Source organism: Oncorhynchus gorbuscha, linkage group LG13 (assembly GCF_021184085.1).
Source record: "Oncorhynchus gorbuscha isolate QuinsamMale2020 ecotype Even-year linkage group LG13, OgorEven_v1.0, whole genome shotgun sequence".
NCBI lineage: Eukaryota > Metazoa > Chordata > Actinopteri > Salmoniformes > Salmonidae > Oncorhynchus > Oncorhynchus gorbuscha.
Window position 1 is genome coordinate 66,869,238 of NC_060185.1, and position 26,072 is coordinate 66,895,309.

Here is a 26,072-nt window from a genome sequence, read left to right on the forward strand (position 1 = left end):
GAATTGAAATGGGACGTGAAAGGGACACATTCCGTGGAACAACCCACTACTGTCCCATTGACTCCCACCCCCACACCCAGCCCGCCCACGGTGGAAGGCTTGCCCAGGGAAACAAGCTCATACCTTGGTGGAAGTGGCAAAGAGAGGCCCACTGTTCCACTCCCTACTGCCACCCCAAACACTCCTCCCCATGTCTGCATACACTCACACACACACACTCACAGTCTTATTACTCACACACAAACAAACACCCTCGCACATACAAATGCCCATACACGCCCACACACACACAACATAGTGCCATCCTTCCCCGTGCCCACTGTGCGGGCACAGTACAGTCTGATTCCATTTCACTCAGGTCATTTCTGTGTCTCAGTGCCAACAGGAAATGCCATATCACTTGTACCACTCTGTTCCTCCTCTGTAACCCACACACTCCTCCCACATACATCACTCCCCCCTCCTCCATATCCCGCAACAACATCACGTTGTTAACTCTGATCTGACCACTAAGCCCTCAGCTAAGGCTAACATACTGATGCCATATGTTTTGGAACATCTCATTCCAAAATCATGGGCATTAATATGGAGTCGGTCCCCCTTTGCTGCTGTAACAGCCTCCACTCTTCTGGGAAGACATTCCACTATATTTTGGAACATTGCTGTGGGGACATGCTTCCATTCAGTCACAAGGGCATTAGTGAGGCCGGGTACTGGCGTTGGGCGATTCGGCCTGGCTCCCAGACCGTTATACCTATTCCACCAAACTTTGCAGTTGGCACTATGCATTGGGGTAGGTAGCGTTCCCCTGGCATCTGCTAAACCCAGATTCATCTGTCGGTCTGCCAGATGGTGAAGCATGATTCATCACTCCAGAGAACACGTTTCCACTGGTCCAGAGTCCAATGGCGACGAGCTTTCCACAACTCCAGCTGACGCTTGGCATTACGCATGGTGATCTTAGGCTTGTGAGCAGCTGCTCGGCCATGGAAACCCATTTCATGAAGTTCCCGATTAACAGTTCTTGTGCTGATGTTGCTTCCAGAGGCAGTTTGGAACTCTGTAGTGAGTGTTGCAACCGAGGACAAACAATTTATGAGCTTCGCGCTTCAGCACTTGGCAGTCCTGTTCTGTGAGCTTGTGTGACATACCACTTTGCGGCTAAGCCGTTGTTGCTCCTGGACGTTTCCACTTCACAATAACAGCACTTACAGTTGACCAGGGCAGCTCTAGCAGGGCAGAAATTTGACAAACTGACTTGCTCCTCAGTAAGGCAATTCTACTGCCAATATTAGTCTATGGAGATTGCATGGCTATGTGCTCGATTTTATACACCTGTCAGCAACGGGTGTGGCTGAAAAATCTGAATCCGCTCATTTGAAGGGGTGTCCACGTACTTGTGTACACTTCACGTTGCCTCTGCATCTCTCAAGCCTAGGAGTTCACTGATAGGGAGAGGGAAGGCAGGTTCAGTAGTCAGGTTACAAAACCAGCAGATTCCATCACCTCGGGTTGTTACTATTCCTGTCTCAGCCTGGGAGAGAGAGCTGTGTGTCACACTGCCCCCTTGTGGCTGTACTGGCTACAGACTTCACCCTCGGCTCCTTGTGTCTGTACTGGCTACAGACTTCACCCTCGGCTCCTTGTGTCTGTACTGGCTACAGACTTCACCCTCGGATCCTTGTGTCTGTACTGGCTACAGACTTCACCCTCGGCTCCTTGTGTCTGTACTGGCTACAGACTTCACCCTCGGCTCCTTGTGTCTGTACTGGCTACAGACTTCACCCTCGGATCCTTGTGTCTGTACTGGCTACAGACTTCACCCTCGGCTCCTTGTGTCTGTACTGGCTACAGACTTCACCCTCGGCTCCTTGTGTCTGTACTGGCTACAGACTTCACCCTCGGCTCCTTGTGTCTGTACTGGCTACAGACTTCACCCTCGGCTCCTTGTGTCTGTACTGGCTACAGACTTCACCTTCGGCTCCTTGTGTCTGTACTGGCTACAGACTACACCCTCGGCTCCTTGTGTCTGTACTGGCTACAGACTACACCCTCGGCTCCTTGTGTCTGTACTGGCTACAGACTTCACCCTCGGCTCCTTGTGTCTGTACTGGCTACAGACTTCACTCTGGGCCTGATTATGTAAGACTGCGTGGCGTATGAGTCATCACCATTGAGCTGAGGATAGAGGGGAGGGGAGGGGAGGGGTGTGTGTGTGTGTGTGTGTGTGTGTGTGTGTGTGTGTGTGTGTGTGTGTGTGTGTGTGTGTGTGTGTGTGTGTGTGTGTGTGTGTGTGTGTGTGTGTGTGTGTGTGTGTGTGTGTGTGTGTGTCTCAAGGTGGAGGCTGGCTGGACAGAGTGAGCAGCAGCGGAGGCGATGGACGGTGCATTAGAGCTTTCCCCTGTTTTTTTGTGGACTGGAGAAGAATCACTACCCAAGCAATATGGCTTTAGTCACCCAGGGGAGAGGCTGTGGCTGTTCCATCAGTATGCCACTGCAGAGCAGGTCGCCTTGTTATGCCCCACATATTAAGGCTAATGAGTCTTAAGTGAATATTGACCCGTATAATCCAGCTGATTTCTCTAGCGAGACCTTCTGCCTTCTCTCATTGTTCAAGAGATCTTTTCCATTCTCTCAGTTGTTGTCACACAAGAAGCCCATGTTCTGCAGCTGTGGAAAGACAGAGTGGCACTGGAGCACAGTGGACCTGGGGGGATACATTCAGGAAGGTCAACTGGCTACGACCATAGCACGCTGTGGGGGAAATTAGGACATACTGGTTGAAGGAAAAGGAGAAACAGGAGTTGAAGAAGTAGGAGAGAAATGGGACTATATTAAGAAGGGTGACATGGTGAAATAATATGCACAAAAAGCTATGGTTAACACGTCATTTAAATGTATATCGTTTTATTTTGTATCAGCTTTCTGATACAGCTTTCTGTAACGTTACAAAGCTATAAACGGTGTGTGAGTGAGTCAGAGCTTCAGCACCAGGACTAGGTATGATTCAGGAATTCAGGAGCGGGATGGATGCGGGAGCGGCCGGGCGGATGAAGAGGTTTGATCTGAGTGGTTATTGAGTCGTGTCCATGGATGATAAGGGAAACTGTCATAAAGGAATGGGAATAGCACGAAAACATAGGAGTGAGAATGAGTCTGTTCAAAGCATGGGAACGACAGAGTCTGGATGAGAATGATTATGATACAATGATAACGTAATACGTTTTTCGGTTCTCTCTAGATCTTCAATTGGAGGGTGTTTGGTTGGTACCAAAGGTTACTAGGGTAATGGGCAACGTGGAGCGGTTGAGAATGATACTCTAGGAGGCAGGGAGCAAACATGTACAGTATATCAATACTACTTCGTAGTATTCATATTTATCAGTCATACGTTATTGATGCAGTATTCCTTTTTTATAAATGTATTTTTATCTCACTCGATCTTAGCTTTCCCAAATGATTGGGATTTGACAGAGTTGTGTGTTACCTTTGACATCATGTTACATTATCTGACTGTTCTGTTTCTGACCCCTTTCAATTCTAGATTGTTCTGTGTTTCCTATTTTTCCTCTCTTGTGTCTATACTGTGTCTCCCCCCCCACACTTTCTGTCTCTCTCCCCTTCCTCTAGAAGGCATGAGGCCCTACGTAGATGGACAGTCGCAGGGCCGAACTGGTCTGGTAGCTCAGGAGGGGATTGACTGACACCATCTCCAGGTCCAGTGTGTACTCCAGGGGTCCTGTCACGGCCCGGGCTAAAACCAACATGGCGCTGATGTTGTTGATTTGCTGAGGGAGACACAGAGATGGTAGTGAGGTTAGTCAGAGTCGGTCACACTACATTAGGCAGAAAAAGGTGGGGGTTTGTTTGACATATTTATCCTAGTCTTCGAAGTCAAGAAGCTTATCTAAGTGTTGTTATGATGCAAGGTCTCAAAACTGCAATACAACACGTTTCTAGACCTCCACTGTCATCAGACATTCACTAGTCTATCATCATATATTCACAAAGTGGATGGGAGGGTGACTCAGGCTACAAGGGTTGTTACACTATATCTGTGCTCACTCTGATGTAGAAGTCTCCGTTGTCGTCTCCAGAGCGGATGCGGAAGGTGTTGTAGGCTCCGGGGTAGACGCTGGTGGCCTGGATCTGAAAGATGTCTGAGGGGACGGAGCGTTCCGACGTGATGCTCATGTAGCGGTGGACGATAGAGAAGGGTAGGTCTCGACAGGCTGGCTTGGTCACAGGACAAACACAACGACTAGACACACAGGAGAGAAAAGTAGCCGTTTTTAGTCCTCTCTCTGAGAGACTGTATATGAGTTGTGTCGTAGTGGAAGTCACCTCCTGGAATTTGACATCATGAACTAGACGGCTTAATGATTCACTTTTGATTCCGTTTCATTGAAATTAAAACAGAATATTTGTTCATCAATATTGTATATTTAGTGATGAATATGTCCTCTGAAATGCTCATGCCTCTCGATAAAATGTTCAAAAGAGTAGTTCATATCTCAACCACTAGAGGGGTATGTTGCAATACAGAAGGAGCACTGGCGAACTATCCTCAAACCAAGACCGATTACATACAACTATATTTGAACAGTGGCCATTTCCCCAAGTAATTTTCTGAAACATTTTCATAGAGCCAAAACAAGTTGAGGGAAATACACCACTGTCCACACGTGTTTCCCTCTTCTAACAGCGTTCTAATTGTACTGGAACACGTTCAACTGAAAAGGGCACAGAATTGGACAGAAATATGGAAAAAGTAATTGGAGCAATCTTAGAAATAATGTGAGCTGTGCTCCATGCAGAGCGAGGCTGATGATATGGACAGAGGTTGATAATGGGGGAAAAGGTGTGATTGTGTGTGTGTGTGTGCGTGCGTGCGTGCGTGCGTGTTTTAATAAATGTTCACTCACTTGTCAGTTATTTGGATGTAAGGGTCCTGACAGAGGTTGGCGTCCACACACTGGTAGGCACCGTGGATATTCACACAGGTCTGTCCTGTAGTACACTGGTGCTCTCCGGTCTCACACTCATTTATATCTGGGGGGGGGGGGGGGATAGAGAAAAGGTTTGGGAAAGGGAAGGTTAAGAATACAATAGGAGAAAATCTAAATGAATAGAATAGAATCAAGTTGTCCACTAACGAGGACAACGAAAGAACACAGGTACAATTAGCTGACGTTGAAGTGAAAGATGGGCAAAAGGAGAACAGATGGAGAGAGTGCTTACCCTGGCATAGTCGGGTGCCCAGCAGCTGGTAGCCTTCTGGGCACTGACAGGAGAACTTCCCGGGTTCATTGACACACTGGAACTGGCACAGGTAACTGGAGTAGCTGCACTCATCTATGTCTGCAGAATGCAGGAGGGGGAGAGAGGGGAACAGCGTTTCAGATCATAGCGCAGCTGTTTTAACCAAGGAAACAGACAGAGAGCTTTTAAATAATGCAAGAAAGATAGAGATGGTTTTTCTTTTCAGATCGTAGCACTGCGATTTTAATGGCACTATAGAGACAGACAGATCCTCTCACCTTTGCAGGCGAAGCCGTCAGGCCCCAACTCGTAGCCCTGGTCACAGCGACAGAGGAAGGTACCGTAGGTGTTATAACACCTCTGCTGACAGGGGGCGCCCATGTCACACTCATTCACATCTGGAAGGAGGAGGAGAGGGAGAAGTCTATCAGTATATACATTCTAACATCAGTCTGGATAGTGTGGGACTCTGTACATTTGTCTGGTTGTAGCTATTAGTTTTACCATGACTCTGTGTGTATACAGTATGCGGTATTGCGTGTGGGCGTGTCTGACCATGCCTCACCAATACAGGAGCGGTTGTTGCCGGCCAGCTGGAAGCCTGGTTCACACTGACAGGAGAAGGAGCCGGGGACGTTGACACAGCGATGCTGACAGTACCTGTACCTGCACTCATCAATATCTAACAGCACAGATGGAAGGAGAGCATTCAGAAACAGTTCCAGAGAAAGAGGAGATTGCTTTGACCAACCAGGTTGTTATGGTAAAGGAGCATTTGATCCAAGGACTTGCCTGGTTAAATAGAGGTCAAATAACATGCTACAATGACTAAGCTGAACCACAACAATGCAGTGAGACCACAAAACAGTGAGTTGGTGTGACTCAGGCCAAGGAGTAGGCTGGTTAGAGAGAGTCCTATGGAGAGTGCTATACATTCTTAGAAAGAATGGTGCGATCTAGAACCTAAAAGGGTTATTTGGCTGTCCCCATAGGAGAACCATTTGAAGAACCCTTTCTGGTTCCAGGTAGAACAATTTCCCCAGAGGGTTCTAGATGGAACCCAAAAGAGTTCCTACGGGGACAGCCGAAGAACCCTTTTATAAAACCCTTTTTAAGAGTATAGTTTGACTTACCAATGCACTCGGTGCCAACCTTGCGGTAACCATCAGGACACTGGCAGGTAAAGGCTCCAGGTGTGTTGATGCACTGCTGGCTGGGCTGGCAGTCGTGTTCATCTCTCTCACACTCATTCAAATCTGTGTGTGTCATATGGCAATGAAACACACCGTTTTTAAGTAACATAGTAAGTTAATACATTTGATGCACCAACAGCTGAGAATTCCCCACTTTGCTAAATTGTTATTCCTGTCTCATGCATTCCCCATCAACAACAAAACCTACCACCCCGACCCCAAGGACAACAGGACAAACAGCTCTTTCACCACTCTCCGTCCCATAAAACTAAGAGCAGCTGTCCTCGTGAAATCTACACATTCCAGTAACAGCTATCCACGTACACACACACACATTATCCCTCCCCTGTCTCATCCTCCAGCCGGTACTCACCCACACAGCTGTCTCCCTGGGGTTCGTAGCCCAGAGGACAGGGGTTGAAGGGCTCTCTGGCGGTGCTCTCCAGGTTGGTCCCAGGCTGGCTGGGGGGGTCCTGGGCTGGGATGACTGAGGCAGAGCGGGGGAGGCACAGGTAGCCCCCATAGTGGTTGAAGCACTTCATCTCACCCTTACAGGCCTCTGGAATGGTCTCACACTCATTTATGTCTGACGGGAGAGAGGGAGAGACAGCGAGAGGCTGAAGGAAAAGGACTGAAAGACAGGAGTGGTTTCAAGTTGTAATGCTCTCACTCAGGACACGGACATGGGGACATGAGGATAAGCGAGAGCCTTTACCTTTGCAGTGCTGAGTCTGGGAGTCCCATTGATACCCATCTGTGCATTCCTACAGATAGCAGGAGAGAGAGTCTCATGTACTGTATCAACCAAATAACCTTTCATGTACAGCTATTATATGCACTTTAAATCATGGCTGTCCACTGTCACACCAATAGGATGAGAGGGAGGAGGAGATGATGACACATAGTCATGAGCACAGAGAACAGGTCAGCGGAGGTCAACTGAAAAGAGAAGAGTAGCTGCAGTACAAAAAGGGGTCAAATCATCAGTCTGGTACATGGTGGGAGGAGGACGAAAAGATAGCAAGGTAGGAGAGAGGGATTGAGAGAGTGAGAGAACGAGAGTCCTGGTTTGCACGCCGAAATACCCATCCTTACCGTGTAGGTGTCACTTTCTGTAGGTGGCTGTGAAATAGCACTGCGGAGGATCACAGACACACACAGGATGGACACACACACGCCCCGCATGCTCACGTACTGACTGGCAGATAGAACAGGATCACACGCGTTAACACACACTGGCACAGCCGGCGGGTCACACAGGTAACGGCGCCTCAGGTCAGGATGAAAGAAGCTTCCGACTTGTTGTGGTGCTCAGAGCAGTTCAGTGGTATCTGTAGAGAGGGAAAGGGGAGAGAAAGAGAGACAGAGACAGAGACACACACTCTGGTGACTCATTGACCTGGGTTGAGAACACTTCAGAGAGAGAGAGACAGAGACACACACTCTGGTGACTCATTGACCTGGGTTGAGAACACTTCAGAGAGAGAGAGACAGAGACACACACTCTGGTGACTCATTGACCTGGGTTGAGAACACTTCAGAGAGAGAGAGACAGAGACACACACTCTGGTGACTCATTGACCTGGGTTGAGAACACTTCAGAGAGAGAGAGACAGAGACACACACTCTGGTGACTCATTGACCTGGGTTGAGAACACTTCAGAGAGAGAGAGACAGAGACACACACTCTGGTGACTCATTGACCTGGGTTGAGAACACCAGAGAGAGAGAGACAGAGACACACACTCTGGTGACTCATTGACCTGGGTTGAGAACACTTCAGAGAGAGAAAGACAGAGACACACACTCTGGTGACTCATTGACCTGGGTTGAGAACACTTCAGAGAGAACACTTCAGAGAGACAGAGACACACACTCTGGTGACTCATTGACCTGGGTTGAGAACACTTCAGAGAGAGAGAGAGAGAGAGACACACACTCTGGTGACTCATTGACCTGGGTTGAGAACACTTCAGAGAGAGAGAGACAGAGACACACACTCTGGTGACTCATTGACCTGGGTTGAGAACACTTCAGAGAGAGAGAGACAGAGACACACACTCTGGTGACTCATTGACCTGGGTTGAGAACACTTCAGAGAGAGAGAGACAGAGACACACACTCTGGTGACTCATTGACCTGGGTTGAGAACACTTCAGAGAGAGAGAGACAGAGACACACACTCTGGTGACTCATTGACCTGGGTTGAGAACACTTCAGAGAGAGAGAGACAGAGACACACACTCTGGTGACTCATTGACCTGGGTTGAGAACACTTCAGAGAGAGAGAGACAGAGACACACACTCTGACCTGTGACTCATTGACCTGGGTTGAGAACACTTCAGAGAGAGAGAGACAGAGACACACACTCTGGTGACTCATTGACCTGGGTTGAGAACACTTCAGAGAGAGAGAGACAGAGACACACACTCTGGTGACTCATTGACCTGGGTTGAGAACACTTCAGAGAGAGAGAGACAGAGACACACACTCTGGTGACTCATTGACCTGGGTTGAGAACACTTCAGAGAGAGAGAGAGAGAGAGACACACACTCTGGTGACTCATTGACCTGGGTTGAGAACACTTCAGAGAGAGAGAGACAGAGACACACACTCTGGTGACTCATTGACCTGGGTTGAGAACACTTCAGAGAGACAGAGACAGAGACACACACTCTGGTGACTCATTGACCTGGGTTGAGAACACTTCAGAGAGAGAGAGACAGAGACACACACTCTGGTGACTCATTAACCTGGGTTGAGAACACCAGAGAGAGAGAGACACACACTCTGGTGACTCATTGACCTGGGTTGAGAACACTTCAGAGAGAGAGAGACAGAGACACACACTCTGGTGACTCATTGACCTGGGTTGAGAACACTTCAGAGAGAGAGAGACAGAGACACACACTCTGGTGACTCATTGACCTGGGTTGAGAACACCAGAGACAGAGAGACAGAGACACACACTCTGGTGACTCATTGACCTGGGTTGAGAACACTTCAGAGAGAGAGAGACAGAGACACACACTCTGGTGACTCATTGACCTGGGTTGAGAACACTTCAGAGAGAGAGAGACAGAGACACACACTCTGGTGACTCATTGACCTGGGTTGAGAACACTTCAGAGAGAGAGAGAGACAGAGACACACACTCTGGTGACTCATTGACCTGGGTTGAGAACACCAGAGAGAGAGAGACAGAGACACACACTCTGGTGACTCATTGACCTGGGTTGAGAACACTTCAGAGAGAGAGAGACAGAGACACACACTCTGGTGACTCATTGACCTGGGTTGAGAACACTTCAGAGAGAGAGAGACAGAGACACACACTTGACTCATTGACCTGGGTTGAGAGAGAGAGAGACAGAGACACACACTCTGGTGACTCATTGACCTGGGTTGAGAACACTTCAGAGAGAGAGAGACAGAGACACACACTCTGGTGACTCATTGACCTGGGTTGAGAACACTTCAGAGAGAGAGAGACAGAGACACACACTCTGGTGACTCATTGACCTGGGTTGAGAACACTTCAGAGAGAGAGAGACAGAGACACACACTCTGGTGACTCATTGACCTGGGTTGAGAACACTTCAGAGAGAGAGAGACAGAGACACACACTCTGGTGACTCATTGACCTGGGTTGAGAACACTTCAGAGAGAGAGAGACAGAGACACACACTCTGGTGACTCATTGACCTGGGTTGAGAACACTTCAGAGAGAGAGAGATAGAGACTCAACAACCTGAGTGGTAAATCATCCACCTCATAAACTTCTCAAAACACTGAGCTGTGTGTTGACATCTTTTCTAAAGCCAGGCTCAGACACAGAGCAGAAGTCAAGTCAAACAAGTGACATGTGACATTATTTGCAAATCAAACATATTTCCCCTGAATCAACGCCAGTATTATGGAGAGGAAGTACGTCTCCCCCTGCTGGTGAAAGATAAATAATATATGCCATATAAGGATGTACTCCATCCATCAGCTAAAAATAAAGAAAAAAAGTCAACAGCAAGGAAATGCTTTCATTATAGCTCTCCACACACAGCCATCTATTCCCTAGACAGCCCCACTGTAACTGGGACTAGGAATACACACACACACACACAAGGAAGCGCCCATACACACACCACACACACACAAGCCCGCTGGGACTTCACATTGAAATCTTGTGGAGGCTGAACCTGCAGTATATCAGAGTGGGCCACTAAACACAGTAACCATGTAAGAGGTGCAAAATCTCAGGGTATTATCTGTCAATTTCAAGACATTACTTTCCGTTCTCCCAGATGCCGCAGGCTCTCAGACAGGTATCTGCTCTGTTCATCCATCTACATCACTGTTACTAGTACCACGTAATCCATTGTTGTCTTTATCTGAGCCTGGCTTCATTCATCATCATGGCTAGTGTTATTAATCACTGAAGTACTGCATAGGGAGGTGGAGAAGTATACAGACAGGGCTTTGCTGCCTATTTCAGGAGAACCCAACCATCCTCCATGTAATGTTCTTGGCACGAGAAAGCACAGCTGTTTAAGTAGAACATGTACCTAGACAAATAAATCCTCAATTCCAGCTCCCCATTTCTGAGTAACCGTTGTTCGTGCAAAACTGTCAGCAGAGGCTCCAGACAGAATAGATGAAGAGGAAAGGTATAATCACTGTTTTCTTTGTACGTGTACACACACATGCACGCGCCCGCACGCACGCACACACTTTAAATATTTTATTGAATCCACCAATCACATTATATCACAAAGGACCCATTTCAAGAGTCACTCACGTGAACAAAAAGAGCTTCTCCTCCACACAGCTAGGTGGCCCATAACTGCCGAAACAGAGAAGTAATCTACTGTACATGCACACACCTACACACACACAAACCTCATGCCGAGTGTGTTGGCTATTATGCTAATTAACAAAAAAAGAGGCCACAGAGTGACGTGCTTGCCACACGTATATACTGTCTGACATCACACTCCAAATGTAGCCTTACCTTCGCTCTGAAGCACCAACACCAAGAGCAGATGTTCCACTAAGTTCCCAGGACAAGTACCCACTCAGTATACACAATGCACTTGTCACACAACTTCACAATCTTTCATACACTCACAAAAGTCTTATAGTGGGCCTTGCATCATATCATCTTCAATAGTTCTGCATCATAAGCAGGAGGACACTTATATACAGCCCCGATATGAGGACACGTCAGAATCCTTGTGTAGACACTGTGGTACTCTTACAGCCAGGGCGGGGGGGATCTGACCTAAAACCACCAAAAAACAAAAACTGTCCGCCCGAGTCCACTCAGTCACCCAGGACTGTGGGCAGCAGGGAGACGTGGGTATGTACTGCCCCGCCACCGCTGACCAGTGAGCACCAAGTGGTGTTTGGACCTCTGGAATGCCCGTGGCAAGGATGTGGGCTGCAGTTCCCAGTAGGGATACCCTACTATCAGTGTTTCCCAGAGTATCAGGTTCTGGGAAAGCCCCCCATGGTTCATGTAGGACAGCTGCTGCCAACCCTACAGCCTCTGGTCTCTGAGTGGGCGGATGGTTCGTCACTCTGACAGCCCTCCACAGGTCAACCACTGGTCTGTTCATTGTTTGTGGTTCTGGTAAAGACAAGCGTTGTTGAAGAAATATATGATTTCCTTGACTGTCATTAAAATGGAATTACGGTTGTATGACTAAAGGAAAATGGGTAACGTGAAAAACTTGCCATTTAACAGAAGTGTAGAACCACGTAGTTTACCATTTTTCACAGAAATATATATATATATAAAGTTGAAGTCGGAAGTTTACATACACCTTAGCCAAATACATTTAAACCCAGTTTTTCACAATTCCTGACATCGAATCGTTGTAAAAATTCCCTGTCTAGGTCAGTTAGGATAACCACTTCATTTTAAGAATGTGAAATGTCAGAATAATAGTAGATAGAAGGATTTATTTCATCTTTTATTTCTTTCATCACATTCCCAGTTGGTCAGAAGTTTACATACACTCAATTAGTATTTGGTAGCATTGCCTTTAAATGGTTTAACTTGGGTCAAACGTTTCAGGTAGCCTTCCACAAGATTGCCACAATAAGTTGGGTGAATGTTGGCCCATTCCTCCTGACAGAGCTGGTGTAGCTGAGTCAGGTTTGTAGGCCTCCTTGCTCGCACACACTTTTTCAGTTCTGCCCACACATTTTCTATATGATTCAGGTTAGGGCTTTGTGATGGCCACTCCAATACGACTTTGTTGTACTTAAGTCATTTTGCCACAACTTTGGAAGTGTGCTTGATCATTGTCCATTTGGAAGACTCATTTGCAACCAAGCCTTAACTTCCTGACTGATGTCTTGAGATGTTGCTTCAATATATCCACATAATTTTCCTTCCTCATGATGCCATCTATTTTGTGAAGTCACGCCTGCAGCAAAGCACCCCCACAACATGATGCTGCCACCCCCGTGCTTCACGGTTAGGATGGTGTTCTTCGGTTTGCAAGCCTCCCCCTTTTTCCTCCAAACATAAACATGGTCATTATGGCCAAACAGTTCTATTTTTGTTTCATCAGACCAGAGTACATTTCTCCAAAAAGTATAATCTTTGTTCCCATGAGCAGTTGCAAACCGTAGTCTGGCTTTTTTATGGCAGTTTTGGAGCAGTAGTGTTATGCGGGTGAATGAGGACCCAAAAGCGACTTGGCGAAAACAGAGTCTTTAATCCAGTAAAGTAAAACACAATCAAAAAACACAATTTCCACTCGTAATGACGAGAACAGACTGGAGACTCGATCTTGAACAGCAGGTTGCCTCGGGAAGGCACTTGAACTTAGCAGACTCAGACACCTGCTCACCACGCAGCATCTGAGGGAAACACGACACGACAGGGCGATACACAAACACAGCACGGTGAACAATAGACAAGGATCCGACAGGACAGGAACGGAAAACAAGGGAAGAAATAGGGACTCTAATCAGGGGAAAAGATAAGGAACAGGTGTGGGAAGACTAAATGATTGATTAGGGGAATAGGAACAGCTGGGAGCAGGAACGGAACGATAGAGAGAAGAGAGAGAGGAAGGGAGAGAGAAAAGGGGGAACGAACCTAAAAAGACCAGCAGGGGGAAAATGAACAAAGGGAAAAGCAAAATGACAAGACAATCTAAGACAAAACATGACAGTACCCCCCCACTCACCGAGCGCCTCCTGGCGCACTCGAGGAGGAATCCTGGCGGCAACGGAGGAAATCATCAATGAGTGAACGGTCCAGCACGTCCCGAGACGGAACCCAACTCCTCTCCTCAGGACCGTAACCCTCCCAATCCACTAAGTATTGGTGACCCCGTCCCCGAGAACGCATGTCCATGATCCTACGTACCTTGTAAATAGGTGCGCTCTCGACAAGGACGGGAGGGGGGAGGGAAGACGAACGGGGGTGCGAAGAAAGGGCTTGACACAGGAGACATGGAAGACAGGATGGACGCGACGAAGATGTCGCGGAAGAAGCAGTCGCACAGCGACAGGATTGACGACCTGGGAGACACGGAACGGACCAATGAACCGCGGAGTCAACTTACGAGAAGCTGTCGTAAGAGGAAGGTTGCGAGTGGAAAGCCACACTCTCTGGCCACAACAATACCTAGGACTCTTAATCCTGCGTTTATTGGCGGCTCTCACAGTCTGTGCCCTGTAACGGCAAAGTGCAGACCTCACCCTCCTCCAGGTGCGCTCACAACGTTGGACAAACGCTTGAGCGGAGGGAACGCTGGACTCGGCAAGCTGGGAAGAGAACAGAGGAGGCTGGTAACCCAGACTACTCTGAAACGGAGATAACCCGGTAGCAGACGAAGGAAGCGAGTTGTGAGCGTATTCTGCCCAGGGGAGCTGTTCTGCCCAAGACGCAGGGTTTCTGAAAGAAAGGCTGCGTAGTATGCGACCAATCGTCTGATTGGCCCTCTCTGCTTGACCGTTAGACTGGGGATGAAACCCGGAAGAGAGACTGACGGACGCACCAATCAAACGACAGAACTCCCTCCAAAACTGTGACGTGAATTGCGGGCCTCTGTCTGAAACGGCGTCTAACGGGAGGCCATGAATTCTGAACACATTCTCGATGATGATTTGTGCCGTCTCCTTAGCGGAAGGAAGTTTAGCGAGGGGAATGAAATGTGCCGCCTTAGAGAACCTATCGACAACCGTAAGAATCACAGTCTTCCCCGCAGACAAAGGCAGACCGGTAATGAAGTCTAGGGCGATGTGAGACCATGGTCGAGAAGGAATGGGGAGCGGTCTGAGACGACCGGCAGGAGGAGAGTTACCCGACTTAGTCTGCGCGCAGTCCGAACAAGCAGCCACGAAACGGCGCGTGTCACGCTCCTGAGTCGGCCACCAAAAGCGCTGGCGAATAGACGCAAGAGTGCCTCGAACACCGGGATGACCAGCTAACTTGGCAGAGTGAGCCCACTGAAGAACAGCCAGACGAGTGGAAACAGGAACGAAAAGGAGGTTACTAGGACAAGCGCGCGGCGACGCAGTGTGCGTGAGTGCTTGCTTAACCTGTCTTTCAATTCCCCAGACTGTCAACCCGACAACACGCCCATAAGGAAGAATCCCCTCGGGATCAGTAGAAGCCACAGAAGAACTAAACAGACGGGATAAGGCATCAGGCTTGGTGTTTTTGCTACCCGGACGGTAAGAAATCACAAACTCGAAACGAGCGAAAAACAACGCCCAACGAGCTTGACGGGCATTAAGTCGTTTGGCAGAACGGATGTACTCAAGGTTCTTATGGTCTGTCCAAACGACAAAAGGAACGGTCGCCCCCTCCAACCACTGTCGCCATTCGCCTAGGGCTAAGCGGATGGCGAGCAGTTCGCGATTACCCACATCATAGTTGCGTTCAGATGGCGACAGGCGATGAGAAAAATAAGCGCAAGGATGAACCTTATCGTCAGACTGGAAGCGCTGGGATAGAATGGCTCCCACGCCTACCTCTGAAGCGTCAACCTCGACAATGAATTGTCTAGTGACGTCAGGAGTAACGAGGATAGGAGCGGACGTAAAACGTTCTTTTAGAAGATCAAAAGCTCCCTGGGCGGAACCGGACCACTTAAAACACGTCTTGACAGAAGTAAGAGCTGTGAGAGGGGCAGCAACTTGACCGAAATTACGAATGAAACGCCGATAGAAATTAGCGAAACCTAAAAAGCGCTGCAACTCGACACGTGACCTTGGAACGGGCCAATCACTGACAGCTTGGACCTTAGCGGAATCCATCTGAATGCCTTCAGCGGAAATAACGGAACCGAGAAAAGTAACGGAGGAGACATGAAAAGAGCACTTCTCAGCCTTCACGTAGAGACAATTCTCTAAAAGCGCTGTAGAACACGTCGAACGTGCTGAACATGAATCTCGAGTGACGGTGAAAAAATCAGGATATCGTCAAGATAGACAAAAACAAAGATGTTCAGCATGTCTCTCAGAACATCATTAACTAATGCCTGAAAAACAGCTGGCGCATTGGCGAGACCAAACGGCAGAACCCGGTACTCAAAATGCCCTAACGGAGTGTTAAACGCCGTTTTCCACTCGTCCCCCTCTCTGATGCGCACGAGATGGTAAGCGTTACGAAGGTCCAACTTAGTAAAGCACCTGGCTCCCTGCAGAATCTCGAAGGCTGATGACATAAGGGAAGCGGATAACGATTCTTAACCGTTATGTCATTCAGCCCTCGATAATCCACGCAGGGCGCAGAGTACCGTCCTTTCTCTTAACAAAAAAGAACCCCGCCCCGGCCGGAGAGGAAGAAGGCACTATGGTACCGGCGTCAAGAGACACAGATAAATAATCCTCGAGAGCCTTACGTTCGGGAGCCGACAGAGAGTATAGTCTACCCCGAGGGGGAGTGGTCCCCGGAAGGAGATCAATACTACAATCATACGACCGGTGAGGAGGAAGGGAGTTGGCTCGGGACCGACTGAAGACCGTGCGCAGATCATGATATTCCTCCGGCACTCCTGTCACATCGCCAGGTTCCTCCTGAGAAGTGGGGACAGAAGAAATGGGAGGGATGGCAGACATTAAACACTTCACATGACAAGAAACGTTCCAGGATAGGATAGAATTACTAGACCAATTAATTGTCATGTTTTGTCTTAGATTGTCTTGTCATTATGCTTTCCCTTCTGTTCGTTTCCCCCTGCTGGTCTTATTAGGTTCGTTCCCTTTTTCTATCCCTCTCTCTCCCCCTCCCTCTCTCTACTCTCTCTATCGTTCCGTTCCTGCTCCCAGCTGTTCCTATTCCCCTAATCATCATTTAGTCTTCCCACACCTGTTCCTTATCTTTTCCCCTGATTAGAGTCCCTATTTCTTCCCTTGTTTTCCGTTCCTGTCCTGTCGGATCCTTGTCTATTGTTCACCGTGCTGTGTCTATGTATTGCCCTGTCGTGTCGTGTTTCCCTCAGATGCTGCGTGGTGAGCAGGTGTCTGAGTCTGCTACGTTCAAGTGCCTTCCCGAGGCAACCTGCAGTTCTTGATCAAGTCTCCAGTCTGTTCTCGTCATTACGAGTAGTATTATGCCTTTTGTTTGTAAAGTAACTTTACTGGATTAAAAACTCTGTTTTCGCCAAGTCGCTTTTGGGTCCTCATTCACCTGCATAACATTAATAGAAGGATTATGACATACTAGCCAGGGATGACCCAAAACAACAGGTGTAAAAGGTGAACGAAAAATCAAAAAAGAAATAGTCTCACTGTGGTTACCAGATACTGTGAGAGTTAAAGGTAGTGTCTCAAATCTGATACTGGGAAGATGACTACCATCTAAGGCAAACATGGGCGTAGGCTTGTCTAACTGTCTGAAAGGAATGTCATGTTTCCGAGCCCATGCTTCGTCCATGAAACAACCCTCAGCCCCCGAGTCAATCAAGGCACTGCATGTAGCACCCGAACCGGTCCAGCGTAGATGGACCGACATAGTAGTACAGGATCTAGATGAAGAGACCTGAGTAGTAGCGCTCACCAGTAGCCCTCCGCTTACTGATGAGCTCTGGCCTTTTACTGGACATGAATTGACAAAATGTCCATCAAATCCGCAATAGAGGCACAGGCGGTTGGTGATCCTCCGTTCCCTCTCCTTAGTCGAGATGCGAATACCTCCCAGCTGCATGGGCTCAGTCTCTGAGCCAGAGGAGGGAGAGAGAAAAGGGGGAACGAACCTAAAAAGACCAGCAGGGGGAAAATGAACAAAGGGAAAAGCAAAATGACAAGACAATCTAAGACAAAACATGACAAGTAGCTTCTTCCTTGCTGAGTGGCGTTTCAGGTCATGTCGATATAGGACTCGTTTTACTGTGGATATAGATACTTTTGTACATGTTTCCTCCAGCATCTTCACAAGGTCTTTTGCTGTTGTTCTGGGATTGATTTTCACTTTTCGCACCACAGTATGTTCATCTCTAGGAGACAGAACGCGTCTCCTTCCTGAGCGGTTTGACGGTTGTGTGGTCCCATGGTGTTTATAGTTGCGACTATTGTTTGTACAGATGAACGTGGTACCTTCAGGCATTTGGAAATGGCTCCCAAGGATGAACCAGACTTCTGTAGGTCTACAAAAAAAATTCTGAGGTCTTGTCAATCAAAGAGGCACTGAGTTTGAAGGCAGGCCTTGAAATACATCCACAGTTACACCTCCAATTAACTCAAAGGATGTCAATTAGCCTATAAGAAGCTTCTAAAGCCATGACATACTTTTCTGGAATTTTCCTAGCTGTTTAAATGCACAGTCAACTTAGTGTATGTAAACTTCTGATCCACTGAAATTGTGATGCAATTTCTTTGCTTTTTAATGTGTTTGAGCCAATCAGTTGTGTTGTGACAAGTTAGGGGTGGTATACAGAAGATAGCCCTATTTGGTAAAGGTCCATATTATGGCAAAAACAGCTCAAATAAGAAAAGAGAAATGACAGTCCAGCATTACCTTAAGACATGAAGGTCAGTCAATGCGGAAAAATTCAAGAACCTCGAAGTGCAGTCGCAAAAATATTCAAGCGCGATGATTAAACTTGCTCTCATGAGGACCGCCACAGGAAAGGAAGACCCAGAGTTCCTCTGCCGCAGAGGACAAGTTAATTCGCGTTACCAGCCTCAGAAATTGCAGCCCAAATAAATGCTAAGAAGATACTTGCTTTGGGCCAAGAAACACGAGCAATGGACATTAGACCGGTGGAAATCTATCCTTTGGTCTGATGGGTCTAAATTTGAGGATTTTGGTTCTAACTGCTGGGTTTTTGTGAGACGCCGAGTGGGTGAACGGATGATCTCCACGTGTGTAGTTCCCATCATGAAGTATGGAGTAGGCGGTGTGATGTGCTTTGCTGGTCACACTGTCATTGATTTAATTAGAATTCAATGCACAATTAACCAGCATGGCTAGCAATACGCCATCCAATCTGGTTTGTGCTTAGTGGGACTATCATTTGTTTTACAACAGGACAATGATCCAACCCACCTCCAGGCTGTGTAGGTGGCTATTAGGCCAAGAAGGAGAGTGATGTATTGCTGTATCAGATGACTTGGCCTCCACAATCATCCGTCCTCAACCCAATTGAGATGGTTTGGGATGAGTTGGACCGCAGAGTGAAAGAAAAGCAGCCAACAAGTGCTCAGCATATGTGCAAACTCCTTGAAGACTGTTGGAAAAGCCTTGCAAGTGAACCTGGTTAAGAAAATGCTAAGGGTGTGCAAAGCTGTCATCAAGGCAAAGGATGGCTAATTTTGATTAATCTAAAATATAAAACATTAAAAATAACACTTTTTTGATTACTACATGATTCCATATGTGTTATTTCATCGTTTTAATGTCTTCACTATTATTCCACAATGTAGAAAATAGTAAAAATAAAGAAAAACCCTTGAATGAGTATGTGTGTCCAAACTTTTGACTGGTACTGTGTATACACTACCGTTCAAAAGTTTGGGGTCACTTAGAAATGTCCTTGGTATTGAAAGAAGAGCACATTTTCTGCCCATTAAAATAACATAAAATTGATTAGAAATAAAGTGTAGACATTGTTAATGTTGTAAATGACTGTTGTTTCTGGAAACGGCAGATTTTTAATGAAATATCTAATTAGGCGTACAGAGGCCCATTATCACCAACCATCACTGTGTTCCAATGCTAATCCAGGTTTACCATTTAAAAGGCTAATTGATCAATATAAAATTATTTTGCAATTATGTTAGCACAGCTGGAAACTGTTGTGCTGATTAAAGAAGCAATAAAACTGTCCTTCTTCAGACTAGTTGAGTATCTGGAGCATCAGCATTTGTGGGTTTGATTACAGGCTCAAAATGGCCAGAAACAAAGACCTTTCTTCTGAAACTCGTCAGTCTATTCTTGTTCTGAGAAATGAAGGCTATTCCATGCGAGAAATTGCCAAGAAACTGAAGATCTCGTCCAACGCTGTGTACTATTCCCTTCACAGTATAGCGCAAACTGGCTCTAACCAGAATAGAAAGAGGAGTGGGAGACCCCTGTGCACAACTGAGCAAGAGGACAAGTACATTATAGTGTTAAATTTGAGAAACAGATACCTCACAAGTTCTCAACTGGCAGCTTCATTAAATAATACCCGCAAAACACCAGTCTCAACGCCAACATTGAAGAGGCGACTCCGGGATGCCGGCCTTCTAGGCAGAGTAGCAAAGAAAAAGCCAAATCTCAGACTTGCCCATCTTAATATTTTATTTTTATTGGCCAAAGAACACAGACACTGGACAGAGGAACTCTGCCTAGAAGGCTAGCATCCCGGAGGAGTCGCCTCTTCACTGTTGAAGCCAATCGGGTGATTGTAGAGGCCAGGTCATCTGAGGCAGCACTCCAACACTCTCCTTCTTGGTCAAATAGCCTGTACACAGCCTGGAGGTGTGTTGGGTCATTGTCCTGTTGAAAAACAAATGATAGTCCCACTAAGCGCAAACCAGATGGGATGGCGCATCGCTGCATAATGATGTGATAGCTATGCAGGTTAAGTGTGCCTTGCATTCTAAATAAATCAAAGACAGTGTCACCAGCAAAACACTCCCACCCTCACACCTCATCCTCCATGCTTCACGGTGGGAACCACACATGCGGAGATCATCCGTTCACCTACTATGCGTCTCACAAAGACACGGCGGTTGGAACCAAAAGACAGATTTCCACCGGCCTAATGTCCAATGCTCGCGTTTCTTGGCCCAAGCAAGTCTCTTCTTCTTATTGGTGTCCTTTAGTATTGGTTTCTTTGCAGCAATTCGACCATGAAGGCCTGATTCAAACAGTCTCCTCTGAACAGTTGATGTTGCGAAGTGTCTGTTACTTGAACTCTGTGAAGCATTTATTTTGGCTGCAATTTTTAAGACTGGTAACTCTAATGAACTTGTCCTCTGCAGCAGAAGTAACTCTGAGTCTTCCTTTCCTGTGGTGGTCCACATGAGAAACAGTTTCATCATAGTGTTTGATTGTTTTTGCAACTGCACTTGAAGAAACTTTCAAAGTTCTTGACATTTTCTGCATTGGCTGACCTTCATGTCTTAACATCATTTCTCTTTGCTTATTTGAGCCATAAAATGGACTTGGTCTTTTACCAAATAGGGCTATATTCTGCATACCACCCCTAACTTGTCACAACACAACTGATTGGCTCAAATCAATCAATCAATCAAATTAATTTATAAAGCCCTTATTACATCAGCTGATGTCACAAAGTGCTGTACAGAAACCCAGCCCAAAACTCCAAACAGCAAGCAACGCAGGTGTAGAAGCATGAACCTTTACAGGATCGGTGTTTCCCCGCGGGATGGTTGAGCTAACGTAGGCTAATGTGATGAGGTTGTAAGTAACAAGAACATAACAAGAACATTTCCCGGGACATAGATAAATCTGATATGGGCAGAAAGCTTAAATTCTTGTTAATCTAACTGCACTGTCTAATTTACAGTAGCTATACCATGCTATTGTTTGAGGACAGTGCACAGTTATGAAAAAAATTATCAATAAACAAAATTTATCAATAAACTAATTAGGCACATTTGGGCAGACTTGATACAACATTTTGAACAGAAATGCAAATCGAATCAGTCTAAAACTGTGCCCATACACTGCTCCCATCTAGTGTCCAAAATCGACATTGCGCCTAACATGAAATAGTACATTGTGACCGTTCCCCTTTCATTTCAAAGATAACGGAACAAAAAATAAGAAACACATTTTTTTCTTTGTTTTACCTTTTACCAGATCTAATGTGATACATTATCCAACATTAGTTTATTTCCACAAACTTCAAAGTGTTTCCTTTCAAATGGTATCAAGAATACGCATATCCTTGCTTCAGGTCCTGAGTTACAGGCAGTTGGATTTGGGTATGTCATTTTAAGGGAAAACTGGGGAAAAAAGTTTGATCATTACGAAGGAAAGAAATTCCACAACTTAACTTTTCACAGGGCACACCTGTTAATTGAAATGCATGAAGCTGGTTGAGAGAATGCCAGGAGTGTGCAAAGCTGTCATCAAGGCAAAGGGTGGCTACTTTGAAGAATCTCAAATATAACAAAATATATTTGATTTGCTGAACACATTTTTTGGTTACGACATGATTCCATGTGTGTTATTTCATAGTTTTGATGTCTTCACTATTATACTACAATGTAGAAAATAGTAAAAAATACAATGTAAAAAAAACCTTGAATGAATAGGTGTGTCCAAACCTTTGACTGGTACTGTGTATATATATATATATATATATACAGTGCCTTCGGAAAGTATTCAGACCCCTTTACTTTTTCCACATTTTGTTACAGCCTTATTCTAAAATTGATTAACTGGTTTATTTTCCCTCATCAAACACCCCACAATGACAAAGCAAAAACAGGTTTTTAGAAATATTGGCTAATTTATTATAAATAAAAAAACTTATATTACATTTACATAAGTATTCAGACCCTTTAGTCAGTACTTTGTTGAAGCATCTTTGGCAGTAATTACAGCCTCGAGTCTTCTTGGGTATGACGCTACAAGCCTGGCACCCCTGTATTTGGGGAGTTTCTCCCATTCTTCTCTACAGATCCTCTCAAGCTCTCAGGTTGGATGGGGAGCATTGCTGCACAGCTATTTTCAGGTCTCTCCAGAGATGTTCAATCGGGTTTAACTCCGGGCTCTGGCTTGGCCACTCAAGGACATTCAGAGACTTGTCCCGAAGCCACTCCTGCGTTGCCTTGGCTGTGTGCTAAGGGTCGTTGTCCTGTTGTAGGTGAACCTTCGCCCCAGTCTGAGGTCCTGAGCCCTCTGGAGCAGGTTTTCATCAAGGATCTCTCTGTACTTTGCGCCTTTCACTGTCCATTGCGCCTGCCACTGAAAAAAATCCCCACAGCATGATTCTTCAACCACCATGCTCCACTGTAGGGATGGTGCCAGGTTCCTCCAGACGTTACGCTTGGCATTCAGGCCAAATAGTTCAATCTTGATTTCATCAGACCAGAGAATGTTGTTTCTCATAGTCTGAGAATCTTTATTTGCCTTTCAGCAAACTCCAAGCAGGCTGTCATGTGCCTTTTACTAGGAGTGGCTTCCGCCTGGCCACTCTATCATAAAGGCCTAATTAGTTCAGTCCTGCAGAGATGGTTGTCCTTCTGAAAGGTTATCCCATCTCCACAGAGGAACTCTAGAGCCCTGTCAGAGTGACCATCGGGTTCTTGGTCACATCCCTGACCAACGCCCTTAACCCCCGATTACGCAGTTTGCCAGGACGGCCAGCTCTAGGAAGAGTCTTGGTGGTTCCAAACTTCTTACATGTAATAATGATGGAGGCCACTTTGTTCTTGGGGACCTTCAACACTGCAGACATTTCTTGGTACCCTTCACCAGATCTGTGCCTCGACACAATCCTGTTTCGGAGCTCTACGGACAATTCCTTCGACCTCATGGCTTGGTTTTTGCTCTGACATGCACTGTCAACTCTGGGACCTTATATAGACAGGTGTGTGCCTTTCCAAATCATGTAAAATCAATTGAATTTATCACAGGTGGACTACAATCAAGTTGTAGAAACATCACAATGATGATCAATGGAAACAGGATGCACCTGAGCTCAATTTCGAGTCTCATAGCAAAGGGTCTGAATTCTTATGTAAAATAAGATATTTCTGTTTAAACCTGTTTTCTCTTTGTCATTATGAGTGATTGTGTGTAGCTTGCTGAGGATTGTTTTTGTATTTAATACATTTTAGAATAAGGCAGTAATGTAAAAAATGTGTGGAAAAAGTCAAGGGGTCTGGAAACTTTACTTGGTTTGAACAAGGAATTCAACTACTCTTAGGGGACAATGTGATGTCTTTAATTGGCCCAGGTGCTTACTTATGTTACTGGCATCAGTAGTATGTTAACTCGTGCAACAGGAGGCATCACTCTCCCTGAATCCACACCATCAGCAGAATGACTAAGCAAAATATCCACAGGGTCAAAAAGAAATGACCTCATGGGGACTAGGCAAAACACATAGCGAGACCACACACACAGTTATACACACATACAACTACATCTACACACACACCGGTGGGAGAGCCAACCAGAGATGGTCCTGTCTTGAGATGTGCATACTGTACATAGCCAGCTTTGTTCTGTTCTGCTCAGTAGCGCATGGATTTGCTCTCTCCCTAACATGGTGGCCTGGTGGGCTCAAGTTGTGCTCTGCTCCCCTCACTACACTGAACCTGCCACCCAGAGGCCAGAACTTTTTACACATGATACCACTGAACTCCTGTGATGGGAGATTTCTCTCACATTGCCGGACAGTAGCTCTGCAGAAAAACACATAACAGTTCCCTATGGAGTTAGCCTGCTGTCCCATTAGCACAGGGCGGCAGTCTGCTGGGGAGTACATTGCTGTAGTTAATGGATGAGGTGAGGCGTGCCGAGGGCAGGAGATAATGGACACAGGGTGGGTCAGAGGGGGGAGTTTGGTCCTCTGGGGTGCAACTCTTTGACCCTCCTTGGCATGCTTCTGCGCTTTCCCCTGAATCACTGTAGTCATTCCAGCCTCATACAGGCCTATGAACGGACTATTCTTTCTGTCAAATGTTAGTTATTAAGAGTATATAAACAAAGCGATAAAATGGGGCCCTGCTCTGCACAGAAGTGGTACATATGTAACGGAGTGGGAAGGCAGTGTCCTGCACTGTGATGGTGTGTGTATATAGGAGTGAGAGTGTATACAGGGTGTGTTTAGTGCACCTGTCTCTCTAGTTTGATGTGGATGTCTTAGTGTGACCATATTGTACAAAAGGCCTGGCTGCTCTTCCTCACACTAATGGAAGACTTTCCAACAAACAAATCCTGAACTTAAGGTTTTCTCTAAACTGACCATGTTGTCTGGCAGGATTTGTCATGCAAAAGGTTCGCAGGGGATATTAATAGACTTTGCGATTGTGACATTAAATAGTTGTGAAATAGTAGTTGGATCTGTAAGAGAGTTTTGTAATACATTTCCATTAACAAATACACCTACTATATTACACATGCTCTCTGTCCCTCCCCCCATCCCTCCCACTCCCTCTCTAACACACACACATACACAAGCGCAGGGCCTTGCCACCTCAGCTCTTGTAAGGCTTGAACTGCAGCTGTGGAGGTTGAGAGGAGAGAATGGTTTAACTGTGACGTGTCCACCCCCTCCAGGAGCAAACAGAAGGTCAGAGGCATTACACACTTTTTTTTCCCTTTTCTTTGTGACACACACACTTGGTTACTCACTCGCAAACACTCCCGTAGACACCCCCCCCGCGCCCCCCCATCGCTCTTTCAAACCTGCACACACTGTCATTGTAAAACATGGTGAACTCACAGACAAGTCTTCTTTCCTGTGTGAAATCTTCTTCTTCTTGCTATCTTCAGGTCCCTAGTTTGTGTCCCTGTTGCTCTGTGCTCGATGTGCTGTTCTAGTCCGCTGGTGGTGGTGGTCCCTGGTGTGTTGTGAGCATGAAGAGCTGAAGTGGTCCTTCTGTCTGTCCTGCTCCTGCCTCTATGGCCCTGAGAGAGTGAGTGGGGAGATCGACAGCTGGAGCAGCTGAATGCATGCAGGGGAGGGAGAGAGAAAAAGAGAGAGGGAGAGAGGGGAGAGAAGGACAGCCCATTTCTACCCCCACTCTGGCCCCCTGCACTGCCATCCTCCACCCTCCCACCGACCCCCCTCCCTGACCCCCCAGGATGCAAATTCCTGGTCTGCGGCCCAAATTCCAAATCTGTCCAAATCACAGGCGGAACAACAACTTGCATAGATTCACACACATACTCCCACCTCCCCCCTGTGCCCCCACTCACTGGTCACACAACGCACCTGGTTTCATTTCAAATCACCCTCCACAGCTTCACAACTCACTCCCCCACTCACCCCCCCATCTATCTATCCTTACCTCCCCCATCTTTTTCTCTCTTTCTGTACAGCCACTTAGTTTCCTTCACTCTCGTCCAATCTGACACAGACAGATATTTATAGCTTGGGAGAGAAGTTGGTGGAATGTGGACAAAAAAAAATTGCTAAGGAGAGAGGGAAAGAGACAAGCCCTCTTGGAAAAGTGGTTA

General features: G+C 46.6%; 1 protein-coding gene across 1 annotated transcript; it reads right to left on the minus strand.

Moving 5' to 3' along the window:
- Positions 1–1,295: 1,295 nt before the first annotated feature.
- On the minus strand, positions 1,296–25,557 carry LOC123993366 (EGF-containing fibulin-like extracellular matrix protein 2). The gene is made up of 11 exons (XM_046295446.1): positions 25,336–25,557; positions 7,551–7,786; positions 7,171–7,219; positions 6,829–7,041; positions 6,396–6,518; positions 5,828–5,944; positions 5,541–5,660; positions 5,242–5,361; positions 4,926–5,052; positions 4,066–4,261; positions 1,296–3,788 (listed from the first exon to the last, which is right to left on the minus strand). Exons 2-11 carry the CDS (start codon positions 7,638–7,640, stop codon positions 3,627–3,629), a joined length of 1,317 nt encoding a protein of 438 aa, XP_046151402.1. The 5' UTR covers positions 7,641–7,786; positions 25,336–25,557; the 3' UTR covers positions 1,296–3,626.
- Between the last annotated feature and the right edge of the window lie 515 nt (positions 25,558–26,072).